At 42.4% G+C, this 13,073-nt stretch overlaps 1 protein-coding gene across 1 annotated transcript; it reads right to left on the bottom strand.

Moving 5' to 3' along the window:
* Positions 1-883: 883 nt before the first annotated feature.
* Positions 884-11,926, bottom strand: LOC146375028 (phosphatidylinositol 3,4,5-trisphosphate 3-phosphatase and dual-specificity protein phosphatase PTEN-like). The gene is made up of 10 exons (XM_084948759.1): positions 11,130-11,926; positions 7,409-7,493; positions 7,233-7,277; positions 7,078-7,121; positions 6,614-6,852; positions 5,702-5,843; positions 3,935-4,003; positions 3,182-3,348; positions 2,089-2,430; positions 884-1,967 (listed from the first exon to the last, which is right to left on the bottom strand). Exons 1-10 carry the CDS (start codon positions 11,206-11,208, stop codon positions 1,785-1,787), a joined length of 1,395 nt encoding a protein of 464 aa, XP_084804885.1. The 5' UTR covers positions 11,209-11,926; the 3' UTR covers positions 884-1,784.
* Positions 11,927-13,073: the final 1,147 nt, after the last annotated feature.

Genomic DNA, 13,073 nt, shown 5'->3' with positions numbered 1-13,073 from the left:
CTCGACTACCAGAGGCCTCACACACCTCCCTCCTGGGCTGGCAGCCTTTCCTTCCTCTGCTCATTTCATATGGAGAACGCCTTTATTAACCAGCAGAAGCCACTCCACATGCAGCGCTGATACTCTGGTATGAAGTCGGGCTGCTTTGGCTCATAAATGTTAATGTTTTTATTAGGGTTCAGAGGTCAGTTTGCTTCTCAGAAAAATCTACTGGTGCTTGGCAAAAATGTAACAAAAACCACAAAAGCGAGGTTGCACAAACTCCAATCGGCAGCAATGTTTCCAAATATAATCAACCAATTTCTGCTTTTTCTCACCACTACACTGCCATTAGATGCTCGCAGCTCCCTGGTTCCACTCAGTGTTATTTGTTTAAAGTGGGCTTTTCGCCCTCAGTTGAACTTCTAACAACAATCCTTCCATCACTTCCCTAACTCAGGTCCCACTCGCTATTTGCAGCACTGACCTTTAAAGCAGGAAGTTACTGTTAACACAGCTCCAACGACAACCTGCTTTACAGCATTTTTTTTTTCCTCCCCCCTCTCACCAGGGACAGCGCTCTGCACTAAAGTCCCGTCTCACACATGCTCAAAAATTTAGATTACAGGGTCTGGGTACCGTCACTTAAAATTACGACTTCATTTGACAGCAGCGGTGTCAAGTTAGAAGACCGCACTAGCCGCGACGCCCGATGACAACTGCGCACTTTGAAAATTCATTTTCATTCTGCATGATTTTCATTAACGGAAAATAGCAGCTCTATTACATAAAGCTGTGATGTAATTTTGTGAGCATGACTCAAAGCAGCGGGAAACCCCACGCAGGAGACGCATCTCAAAGCTGCTTTCATTATCAAAAAAAAAAAAAAAAAAAAAAAAAAGACAACATTGCATACATTTATTAGGGATGGACGCCAATTCTAATACATGCAAATTCACCATTGTCCTTGAAATGTAGTGTCAACATTATTGCAAACACTTGTCTCCCTGCTGTTTTGTGTATTATATTTTTATTATCTTAGGATAAAAAAAACATTAACAATTACATGGGATGCCTTGTTCTGCATAATTTAACATATACACAGTGGGAACAGGAATGGCAATGCTTTAGACATCATCACAGCCTCTTTATAACCCCCACCCACCCCCAACCCACTGCCCGCATGCAGTTTGCACTGCACAAAGGCCAAAAGTCACATGAGACAGCCTGCAAAGAGCACAAGAAGCATTCACAGTAAAGGAATATAGGAAGGAGGAGAGGATGGAGGGTGGGGGAGAGTAAAAGATGAGAGGAGAAGAGAGGGAGTGAAACAAAGTGACTGCAGCACTGGCCTTGGTTTAGACAGGAGAAGAGCAGCATAGTCCTCGTATATCATTCTAGCTTCTCCCACACTTCAACTCCCATCTCCTGATTGTGGTACTCTTTCCATTGTCTTTGACACAAAAAAGTTTGTTATATATGCATGTATATATGTATATACATATATGTATGTATATATATATAAACACAGTTTTATAGCTACAGCACCTTTTCCCATGGGGCAACAGTGTCAATACCTCGCACATGGTTCATGGTCGTGCCAGAGAGAGAAAAAAACAAAACAAAACAATATATTGGTCAGGATATTTCATCTTTTTTCCCCCTAAAATTGGCATTTGACATGATGATATTCTATTGCCGTCTGGGGGAGGGAAGGGACAAAGGTTCTTCTTTTGAGTTTATATTCAAGTTTTCTCCTTTTTTTCTGTTGTATAATTTCTTCCTTTTTCCTGTTTAAAAAGAGTTCACACTTTTGTGATTTGTGTGTGCTGCTCTTCATCAAAAGGTTCATTTTCCGGATCTGAGTCAGTGGTGTCAGAGTATCGATAATGGTCTGGCTCATTGTCGCTAACGTCGGGGGTGACTGATGTTGAAGTACTAGCCTCGGAGTTCGGCTCCTCCACGGTTTTCGTAAAGTACAACTTCACCTGGAAACCAAGACGAGATGATCACAAACAAGTCACGTCGCTGCTCTTTTCAGTTAAAAATGCAAAGTGAACTGACAGCAGATATATGGTTATTCAACAGCAGAAAGATTACAGCACTTACTTTGAAGTTTGGTGAGAAGTAGCGGTTAGCTTTGTCTTTGTTGGCCTTGTCCAAGTCGTTCTTATTAAGTGTCAGGATGAGATAGTCCTTGTCCCTGTCGCTTTCTTTGCTGCTTTCCTTCTTCTCCTCCCTGTAGTTTTCTCTCCAGTTGTCCTTGCACTCGGCACTTTGCAGTTGGCCCTGTCCCGGTCGGCCTGGTCCAGGTCCCTGTCCCGGAAGACCCTGCCCTGGTGGCCCCTGCTGGCTCTCTAAACTGTTAACTGCCCCGTTCTCCATCTTGTCCCCACTCTCCTCTGGTCCAGGGATGAAGAAAGTGTTCACCCAAAAATGAAACATTTTGTCCTGGAGGGGGAGAGGTTACAACAGATTGAGTGAATGAAGTATTGAAAGGAAACTTTACAGGTTTTTGATTAGGTTTCTTTCCAAAATCAGTTGTTCTAGCTGAAGCTGATGGTCCATTTTTTACTGTCAACAAATTCAGAGAAAAGCCAGCCTTGCACTAGTCAGTTTAAGTATTTTTCAACTGCTGTGCACCCAGTATATTTCTTTCTACCAATGCACTATTCTACTCCTGTTTCAGAAGCGTTTGTTAAAAACTGCACTCAGCCATTTTAGGAAATTAGCGAGCATTTAACCAGTGTAGTTTTTAGCAAACACTACTAACAGGAGTAAACAGTGCATTTTTTGGGGTCTATTTTCAGCTGTGGGTTAATATAAATTTCAGTATTTATGGCAGCAGGACAGCGAATGAGGGATTTACCTCAAAATAAACTGGTTGCCCTGCTTGTGGTCCTGAAGGAACATGCCAATGGTGTGCCTAATTGATCTGTTTTTAATAGTTTTTGGGACAAAACTGGCCTGCAGCACAGAGACCCAAGATATTAAAAATACCACATTTTTGATTTTTGGTTTATTTGTGAGAACTGTGGCAATAAAACCGTAATTGCTGGCACCCTGCTAAGTGTGAAAATGCTTAGTCGTCTTATCGTTCTGTGACCTAGTCACTTTATGGCATACAGTGGCTGAAATAAGCTCCTAAATTAGACTGAGCAAATGAAGCAGCAATGAAATCTCCCAAACACAGACAACTAACCTTCTTCAACATCTTATTCTGTTTATGGAAGAACTCCACTTTGATGTCTCCGCAGACTGGGAGCGGCTGGGGAAATTCAAAAAACATATGCTTGTCCTCGCGCCGTGTGTGAGCGGGGTTCGATGTGTGAATCTTCACTTTCAGCTGGTACACCACAAACTGGGGATCTGGAAAAAGTGTTGACGTTGTACAGGGGTGAGGAGCACGATGGATGAGATTTGTGAGAGGGGGAAAGGGGGAGTGGGAGAGAAGAGACAGAAAGCACAATAAGAGGAGTGAGCGACAGTGGAGGAGGGAGTAAATCAGGAGGGTGAGACAGGATACCAGTGTTATTACATGAGTTTGACAAAAGAAAATGGCACAGCACACCACCACCTCCCACCCACTGAGTAAGTGAAAAAAAAATAGTGATAAAACATTATATTAAAATTAAGGAGGAGAAAGGGAAAGTTAACAGGCCACAAAATGTAACACCCAAATAGACCCAGAACCAGAGACACAGGACCCTATTCTGATAGACAGTCATTGGTTTGGTCTTGAACCAGCGCAACACGTTGCATTTAGAAGAATTTTAACCCTTTCTTTTTCCTGTCAGGGTGGAGGGTGGTGCTGGAGATGACTTCATGTGCCCCTAAGCTTTTCCTTTCCTGCTAAGCAACATGTCTACCTCAGACTGCTCCTGCCTGCTCGATCTCTGGGGCCATATAAAAACAAATGAGTGAAAAAATAATAATGGATGAAAGGCTCATTTACCCCAATGCCAATTCCCTTTCTTGAAGCCCTGAGGGGTCGGCTCGCTCCTGTTTTTAATGGTACTGTCCCCTTAGAGAGAAAGAAGGAGATTATCACAAACAGGGCCTGGCTGGCCTGTCAGGGGCTTGACAGCACAGCAGGTACAAAACACAAGAGCTCTACACAAATATTTACATCTACATAGCTTTTCTTAATAACAACATTCAATCCGTGGCTTCAAAGCGGAGTTGTGCATCTTACAAAAACGTTTGACAAGGCACCTAGTGTGCACATGAGAAACACAAAGAGGAAGAAACAAACGGGGAACTTTGAAATTGCTGAAAATCAAACGACCAAAATGCGTCAGTTTTCTTTGGTGGAAATAAAGAGAGAAGTGTTTGACATTGAGCAGTTTCTAGCAATTAAACTAGTTTCTATTTTATCACTGCAGTGAGCTAAGAACTAGAAAAGCTAGAAAAACAAACTGCAAAACAGAAAAAAAGCGATGCATATACGAAGACGTCAAACTCTGAATAGGGCCTTTTTAAGCAGAGGGTTAGCAGGAGAAAAAAAAAAAGGAAGGATCGATACAGTCAGGGGTGTGCAGCACAGTCACGTGTTAGGGTAAAGAAGTCACAGACATGAAGGAAGGAGAGGTTGCTTTTTCTGACCGACAGCTAAAAATGGACAAATTCAGATACGAGGAGAGCACAACATCGTATGACTCAGATGCATTTGAGCAGATAAGCAGAATTATTTCACTTTTTTTTAACCCCCTCCTCAGGCTAAAACAGAGCACTATTTAAACACTAAAAAAAAGGTTTTCTACATGCAGCTAAACACTCTGCATTCATGTGAACATGAAAAATGAAACACAGGGAACGAAATTAAATTGAGAAGAGTGACATTATTTGCTTAGAAATTTGGGGAAATCACTAAAGTTAGCACTGAAGTAAGCATTTGGTTTTGACGGCTGTTAAAAAAAATAAATCAAACGGGTTGGACTGCTTGCGTTTGTCACTACATCAACAGGGGAGAACAAGTGCAAATGTTGGCAGACATTTTACAGCCGTCATATCAATTAAACTCTGAGCAAACATGCAGTGATATGTAAATACTCATAACTGAGTGGCTGTTACCGTCAGTGACTTACTGAGTGCTGCGCTATTGTTTGCTAAAATTACCGCCATCTAAATTCCTCTCGACTTTAAGTTACTTCCTGGTTCGGCCTTAGGAAAACATGTAAAACCTGTGCTTATGTAGCTACTACTATAGGATGCGCTCTCCTCTATACAAGGGCATGCTGTGGTTCTTCTCGATAGCGAGCATAGAAAATGAAATCCTATAAAAGTCTCTCCCTCAAGAGGAGCCAAAAAAAATTTAAATTAATGGCTCGACTTTGCAGCTTTCGGAGCTAATAAAAATCTTAAAAGGCTCCTGTGGGAAAAAAAATCTGAAATTTTTATTAAGAAGTGGGGATCTGGTTCACCGGGATTTTCTGTGAGCAGCAACAAGCAGACTTGATCGATACAAAGCTGCCCTTGTTAGTTAAATACAGCACGAAATTCAGCTGTACTCAACAAGGCTATTAAAAAAATAAATAAAAAAGAAACAGCAGAGGACAACTTGGCTCCACCACAGATGACCTGCAATGCCCTACGGTGCTACGCTGTAGCGTGGGTTAGCCCCACGGTGCACCATACATGCAAGGCCCTCGCTCTGTCTGAACAGCGGTATGCATGCCTACGCCCTAGATTGGAGTTGAAGTTGAACATGAGCGTGACTCACTGCAGGTGCCCCCGCTGAACATAGGGAGAGTCTCGAACACCATTTTGTGGAAGAGCAATGCCACCGGCTTGTACTCCAGCTGGTGCTTCAGTAGGTAGCTGTAGTAGTAGACGTAGCGACGCTGGCTCGGGATCGTTACTCCCTGCAAACAAAAGCAACAATGTTTAATCCAGGGGTGCCAAACATAAAGCCCAGGGGCCGGAATTGGCGCGGAAAAGAGTCCACTCTGGCCCATTGGACGGCTTTGAAAAAAATGGAAAGGATGACATGAATTTGAGAGTTTTAAGTGTATTTTATAAGTTTTATGGCTTTTCCCCCACAGCCAGTCATACTAAACCACTGTAAATAAGTAACAGATAAACAAATAACAGAAAGCTCCCAATCAGTCACTATCTACTATAGAAATGTATGATTTTAAAGTGGGATTACAGCAAAAAGAAAAAGGAAAATAAATATTTTTCATTTTATAATTCTTTTTCTGTAATTTTACACATTTCTTACATTTTAAGCGCAAAGCAGCATTTTTTAATCATGTGGTAAAACTGAGATGTGTTGATGAAACTACAGTACTATTGCTTATGTTAAAATATCTCGGAGATTAAATGTGTAGTGAAACTTTTTTAGACTGACAGAAAAGGGAGTTTCACTGGTTCGGCACACTTAAGTAGGCCGTATCTGCATGTGGCCCACAATGCAAAATGAATTTGACATCCGTGGTTTTGACGTAGTGAAAATCAACTCAGTCATCTTGTATGCTCTCTCTCTCTTTTTCTTAGCTTGAACATAAAATTTACTTTCAATTTGAAACCAATTAAGCAGGATGTGGCTCATCAGTCACTGCCCTGCTTGATGCAACTGCTCTAAAAAGTAAGAAAGCCTTCTGAATTGAAAGCATTTGTTTCGTGACCTCACCTTCTTGTCCCTTGTCCTGACCTCCCCATAAAAGTCAAGTGCTTCTTGGGCCTCCTGGAATTTCCCACGATGGAGGAGATACGCGCAGATCATGACTCCGGTGCGGCCCTTCCCGGCCTTACAGTGGATGGCCGCCACGTGATTGTCATCCTCACTGAGCCACTGGTCCAGGTCTTCACAAAACGGCTTAATTAGCTCCAGCTGAGGAGGGTTATGGTCTTCGAAGGGGTACTGTGCAACTGAGGTGTGACGGGATGCAAGCCCACGCAAAGTTGTGATGAGAGAAAGGGGGTGGGGGGTGGGGACGGGACGGGACGGGACAGTGCAAACAGGTCAGCATAGACAAGGTGGGCAGGAAGATGCTGAGTATTTTGAGAGATCTGACGATCTTGTGCGTCATCAGGCCTTCAGCAGGGCTTTTATTTCTTAAAAACAGCATTTATAGAAAACGTGAAGCAGCCTACCTCTGCAGTTAAATTTGGCAGTATCGTAGTGTCTTTCTGCACAGCTGAAATGTCAAGAAAATCCCCCCCAGAAAACTCCAGTTAGCAATCACACAAGAGGAAGCTGGTAAGTAAACAAGGATGAGCTCAGATGCAAACAAAATGTAGAAACTTACAGGTTGTAGATTTTGTAGTGGTTTTTATGCTTTGAATCCAAAAACCTGTCCGCAGAAAAATAATAAAATCATCAGATCGATATGAGATCAAAGTGCTAGAGCAAAACGAATAAACTCATGTACTGCAGAATAAACTGCATGTTTGTTATATTACCCTTTACCGAGATCACACTTACCGTACTACATCATCTATATTGTTTCTGTACACGCCTTCAAGTCTCTCTGCTGGAAAGCCCATTGCAATGATATTTGGGTAAATATCTGTTCAAGCAGTCAAGGAAATGTACAATCTGCAGGAAATCAAGAGGGAGCTACTACCAAGGCTCCCAGCATCAGAACTAAAGCTTTTAAAGGAAAGGACTGCTTAAAAGAATTTGCCATTACAGCACAACTTCAAGAATGCAGACATGAGTGAAAGGGTTGAGAAGTTTTAGACCACGCCATTATAAGAGTGTGATTGTAGTTATGGATAGACAGGAGAATAGGGGAGGGGTGCTGGCCAGTATGTGCGTGCATGTTGTGACAGATGGCCTTGACAGTGAGAAGCAAGCAGTGACGGCAGGAGTAACCGCGCTCCTGCTTCAGCCAGGCCCACATGTGGGTGCATGAGTAGAGTCTCTGCTCCCTGACCTGCATGTATTTTTAGAACCTAAAGTTATATTGGGATGATCGCAAATGTTCGACTTATCTAGTACGAATTCAGCCAGAGACATTTGAATATCTGCGAGACTGCAAGCGGGCAACATGACGTCACACATGTAAGGAAGGGGAAAAAAAAGTTAACTCAAAAAACAAATGCGCCAAGCTGCGAATTTGCAGGTGCAGAAAAAGGTGGTGTTTGTGTTTCAAATGGCTCCATATTTCCGCAAGAACAGTGAGGAAAATGTCGTGGCCAATTATATGGTGACATACATTCACTCTTAAAGGCGCACATCAGTGTCACATTGCACTGAAAAAGAATAATTTGGTTGGCATGCATGTCTTGAAGGCTCGGCTCCAACGCCTACCTGTAACTGAAGTCTGCTCGTCAGTCTAAGCTGTGGGATTTCACACTTTAACCACTGACTAAAGGGCAACCTTTTCTTACACTTCCTGTGCCACAACGTCAAAAATAGAAAGGCTGAATATTTCTAATTGGATGTGTTTCGTTTTGTCCCCCCCCCCAGAGTCAAATCACTTTTTAACTGGTCAGAATAATTTGACACACGCATCAGACAGCTCTGGCGAGAAAGCGCAGCCGGCAGCCTCTATACAGCCCTCAACTTTCCTGGTGTGTGCAGTGCACATACAAGTACCTGTGGATGCAAAAAGCCCACAAGATCAACTCTTTTGATTCAGTCTGCATACACACAGCTCATTGTTCAATCAGCAGACCTACAAGTACAAAAAAAGGTTTTCCACAAACCCGGGTCAACTGTACTACGGCAGACATTAATGCTGTTTCAGCCATTTTTGGGGAAATTTTCAGCAAAACCCCATCAGAGGATTTCAGTAAGTGCCTTCACGCAACCCCATGCAACCAGGCTATGCACAACACAGGCCTCGTACATAAATTCAAGCCAGCCCTACAGCAAATCTTTGAGGTTATTTGCATACAGCCAAGCTACTTCCTTGAAACTCAGCACAGCGGCCTAAGCTGTATATCCTGTACTATAATAAACCTGTCGATTAAGGGCTCAAAAACCTAATTAGGAGATAAAAACTAGTTTTTAATGCTTTATAATGGGCTACTCTAACCCATGGATCTACGGGCAAAGTGGGTCCAGTCAGACTTTAAGTGATCTTTACAAACCTTCAGGGAGAACTTCAGCCCAGAGCATGGGGGTCTTGGTTTCTGCAGCTGGAAAGAGATTCATATGTTGGACCCCTGAAGGAAGCTCCAAGTAGGAGGAAAAAAAAAAATCTGATGCTTTAGACACGCCTTTTCTTAAAAGCCAGCCCTGCCTCAGCTCTGTGCATATGCCAAATCCACAACTGAGAACGAGAGAGGGGGGGAGATAGGGAGAGTGGGACCCAGCAGGAGCTAAGGTGGGGAGGACAGGAAAGGAGGAGAGCAGAGGAAAAGGGGCAAGCAGAGGGAGGGGGAATTAGGAGTGGGAGTAGTAAAGAAAAAGAGCAAAAGGAGAGGAGAGGTGGTGGGTTGAGAGGGTAAGAGGGAGAGAGCACTCAGACAGCAATGATGATACAAGATCACTGGCAACTATTTTAAGGGCAATTCCCAGAACTGTGATACTGTATTACATAACTGCAGAAAGCCCATATTGTTTTTAGACATAGTGCCAAACATGATAAAAGGGATAATTCGAAAGGGCCCACATCCAAACAAGAGGTGGCTTCACACCAAAGAAAGATTCCACTTTTGAGTGGTGTACCCTATTCACACCTGCACAAAGCTGTAGAGGTATACCACAAGAGTCCTGCCACTGACAAGACATGACATTCGATTTACCACATTATAAAAGCAGGCGAGAAACATCAGATCAAATACTGTGAGACACGCCTTTCATCAGCATCTGCAGTCACACATACATCATAGCTGACAGCTCTGCCTGAAATCACTTCACTATGTTTCTATCTATAGTGTCAAGTCAAGGTAACTAGCACTCAGCTTTACATCTGCACTTTCAGAAAAGAAAGAACAAAAAACACGGCACTCAGCAAGGTTTTCAAGTTGCTAACAATAACAAAAGTAAATTCGGTACACAAACACTCCAGGCCGCTCAACTCTTTGTATACTTTAAGGAACCAGATAGGGTTGGAACTTCCATTATTGATTAATCTGCCATTTCAAATTCTAGATTACCAACCCCCCCCAAACACACACCACCCAATAATAATGTGGAAAAAGTCCCAAAGCCCAGGTGGGATTTTCAAACGTCTTAATTTCCTCTTACAGTAAACTGATTACATCAAGTTTTCACATTTGAGAAGCTGGATTTGTATTGTTTTTAGTTTGCTTAGAAAAAATAAATAATATATATGTTAACAATAGGATCTGACAACTTAATTCCGCCATAAAACCAAAAATGTCAAACTCTGGGACTCACAGAGGTGATCTCAACACATAAAGGCATATTAATTGAAACTTTTACCATTAACCAACTTTAAGCACTGTAGCAAATTACATTTTGCATTTAGCTGCCCAAAGTCAACCACTTCAGTTGCTATTCTAGCTTATCACAAGTCAAATAAGTAAAAGTACCAACTTTAGAAGCGGGAATACTGCACCAGTGAACCAGGTCAGCTATTGTCAGTGTCAGTCCTGCTGTGAAGATTGACATTTAATTTCTTTAAATATTTTAATAGCCATCTTAACAAAAGGGAAATGAGTTTTTAAACGTTTATATCCATCAGTGAACATTAAATCCATCAAGAAACACAGATGAGAGGGGCAAGAGTACTTTAGCCATTTGCTCGATTGTGTCAAAACAAACGAGAAACCCACCAAAAATTAAAAACCTGGGTAGCAAATCCAGATGTAAATAAAAGCCAAAGATACCCTAAAACAAATCCTAAACGCATCATATATGTTTACGAGAGGCACAGATTTAAAATGATAAATATGGCCAAATGACTAACAATTTCACAACCTTCACCCAGGTTCAACCAGGTTAAATGCCCTGTCACATTTAAACACAGAGACCAATGTCCAGCTTAACAGCTGTGATGTTAGTGTGGTATTCATACGTGCCGCTTTGACAGATCCACCATCTTTCAAACATGCTGGGTGACAGCAAAGCTGCGCTGTCGGACCAACTAGCAGCTAGCTACGATAAGTAGCAGGGGAGCCATCTACCTCACGTTACTCCACCGAACTGGTTCCAGTGCTCTTAACCAGTGCAGCTAGACCATGTTAGTGACCAGTGGCCCGAAGGCTTTACAAATTAAGAAGGATACATGTTAAGTCCAGGTCGAAACCATCCTCTTGGTATCTCCTTTTGTTCCGACTGACCATTTCTTTTATAATCGACGACATTGTAGCAGGTGACAGGAGTCTATATGGGGTAATCTAGTATTGGCGGTTTGGCCGATTATGTCGCAGTCACTGGGTCTGCTCTCGGTGGCTCACGGCTGAATTTTCCAGGTCCTGACAGAGAAGTGCTAGCCAGCAGTAGCGGTGGCTGTCGGTAGGATTAGAAAGGCTTCCTCTGGATCATAAAGACGGGCCTTGCTCTGCTCCTCCGTGGAGGCCCGACTTTCCCAATCCTGCAATTCGTTTTGCAAACACCCCCGGATAAAATACATGCAGGTGTCCTCAGAGGAAAATACTTCAGAATGCCGTGAAATGTCCAAGCTGAAGGCTCAATGGCAGCTGCCGCGATTGACAGCAAGAAGACAGAGAACTCACCGGTTCTCTAAACCCGTATCCAGTCACTAAGACGTAGCTAGCTCGCTAGCTAACTAGCTAGCTAGCACAGCTAGCTAGCAACAATAGCTAATGCTACCTCCTTTTTCGATCCAAATGCCCCCTAACGATTTAACATTGTCATCGACTGATTGCCAGGAACACATCTGAAAAAAAGTGACAGGCTCCACCTTCGATGTATAGAGACTATACAAAGTTCAAAAATGTGTACAGGCTGATTTGACAGTTCCGTCCCGGGAAATCATCTTCTTTTCTCGCTCCTCTAGCTCCAGCTGAACTCTCAGGCTCCCATCATGGCCTCCACAGAAGGAAAAAAAGAAGGTAGAGCAGGCTGGGATTTTAGAGTACGTATCACGCCGCCTTCATCGTTATAGTCCCACAGCTTAATGAAACCTGACAAACGCACACGTCTCTAATATGCTTATACTAATTAAAAATACGCGCTGAAAAGCAAAATGCCTACACGAGTAATCGTTCTGACCCCGAAAAGCGAGATAATATAATTATTTCGTGCTTGTGGCGGAAGGATAAAATGTGTTCGCTTACGACGCTCCCTTCTGTCAGTGATCACGTGTGATGTAATTAGGGAAGTTTCCAACATAATGTCACTTTTCGCGGTTTAAACTGTCATTTCGGGTATGGCAAGTATATCAGTGCAAACTGCCGACCACGAGTTTGCACTGCATTTGCTTTTACAGAGGAAATGCTTATGTGTTGACAATATCTCCCTTGGTTCCTTTGTTTTTTCAGTCTTCTCAAATATACCCAGGTTAATTGCATGATCATGCACTTTGTCTGCAATGATGAACACCACCATAAATAAATAAATAAATGAACAGGATTAAATCTGCATGATATAATTGCGGACATAATAAACACAGGTGTGCGCAAACTGTGAAGTTAAATTCACAGTTAAATTTAGGGTGCATCCTTCACAATATCGTGTACAGTAGTTATTCATTGTATTTAGAGTTAGAGATGAAACGATCGATCAATAATCCATAGTAAGGAGGGAAATCCAGCCAGGATTTTCTGCTGGTTCCTCTTGCTCAAATGTCACATACAGGCCTATTTACAGGGTTGTTATTCTCAATAATGGCTTTGAACAAACAAACAAAATCAAGTTGTCATCTGGGACATTCCGCGCTTGTTTTTTGTGTGTGTGTGTGTGTGTGTGCGTGTGTTTGTGTGAAAATACAATCAGACCACTAATGAACAACAAAAACAGCAGCTCAATATGTGATGTATTTCATTCATACCAACAGAAGCCACCTTACCTCACTGTGTTTTAAATTTTATGAAAGCTTTAGAGACAGTTAAATGGATCCTTTGGTCACAGAATACAACACCCATAAAATGATCGCTTAATGTAAGACTGTGTGTCAACATCAGTCAGCATCTGGAAACAAGGAGGCTGGGCTTAGTCCATGTAACCTGACAGCTGTGCAGCTGATAGTCATTTTAAATTAGCAGCC

This window comes from Perissodus microlepis, chromosome 13 (assembly GCF_051167445.1).
Source record: "Perissodus microlepis isolate ML-2025 ecotype Zambia chromosome 13, ASM5116744v1, whole genome shotgun sequence".
In the NCBI taxonomy this organism is placed as follows: domain Eukaryota; kingdom Metazoa; phylum Chordata; class Actinopteri; order Cichliformes; family Cichlidae; genus Perissodus; species Perissodus microlepis.
The sequence above is the reverse complement of the archived record's forward strand: the minus strand, read 5'-3'. Positions and strand labels throughout refer to the sequence as shown.

Excerpts from the sequence above, each read along its gene's own strand:
- LOC146375028 (XM_084948759.1), bottom strand. The coding sequence starts at position 11,208 with ATGTCGTCGATTATAAAAGAAATGGTCAGTCGGAACAAAAGGAGATAC. Across the intron at positions 7,122-7,232 it reads CACTACAAAATCTACAACCT|CTGTGCAGAAAGACACTACG; the intron begins GTAAGTTTCTAC and ends TTGACATTTCAG. Across the intron at positions 3,349-3,934 it reads GAAAGGGAATTGGCATTGGG|ATCCCCAGTTTGTGGTGTAC; the intron begins GTAAATGAGCCT and ends CACTTTTTCCAG.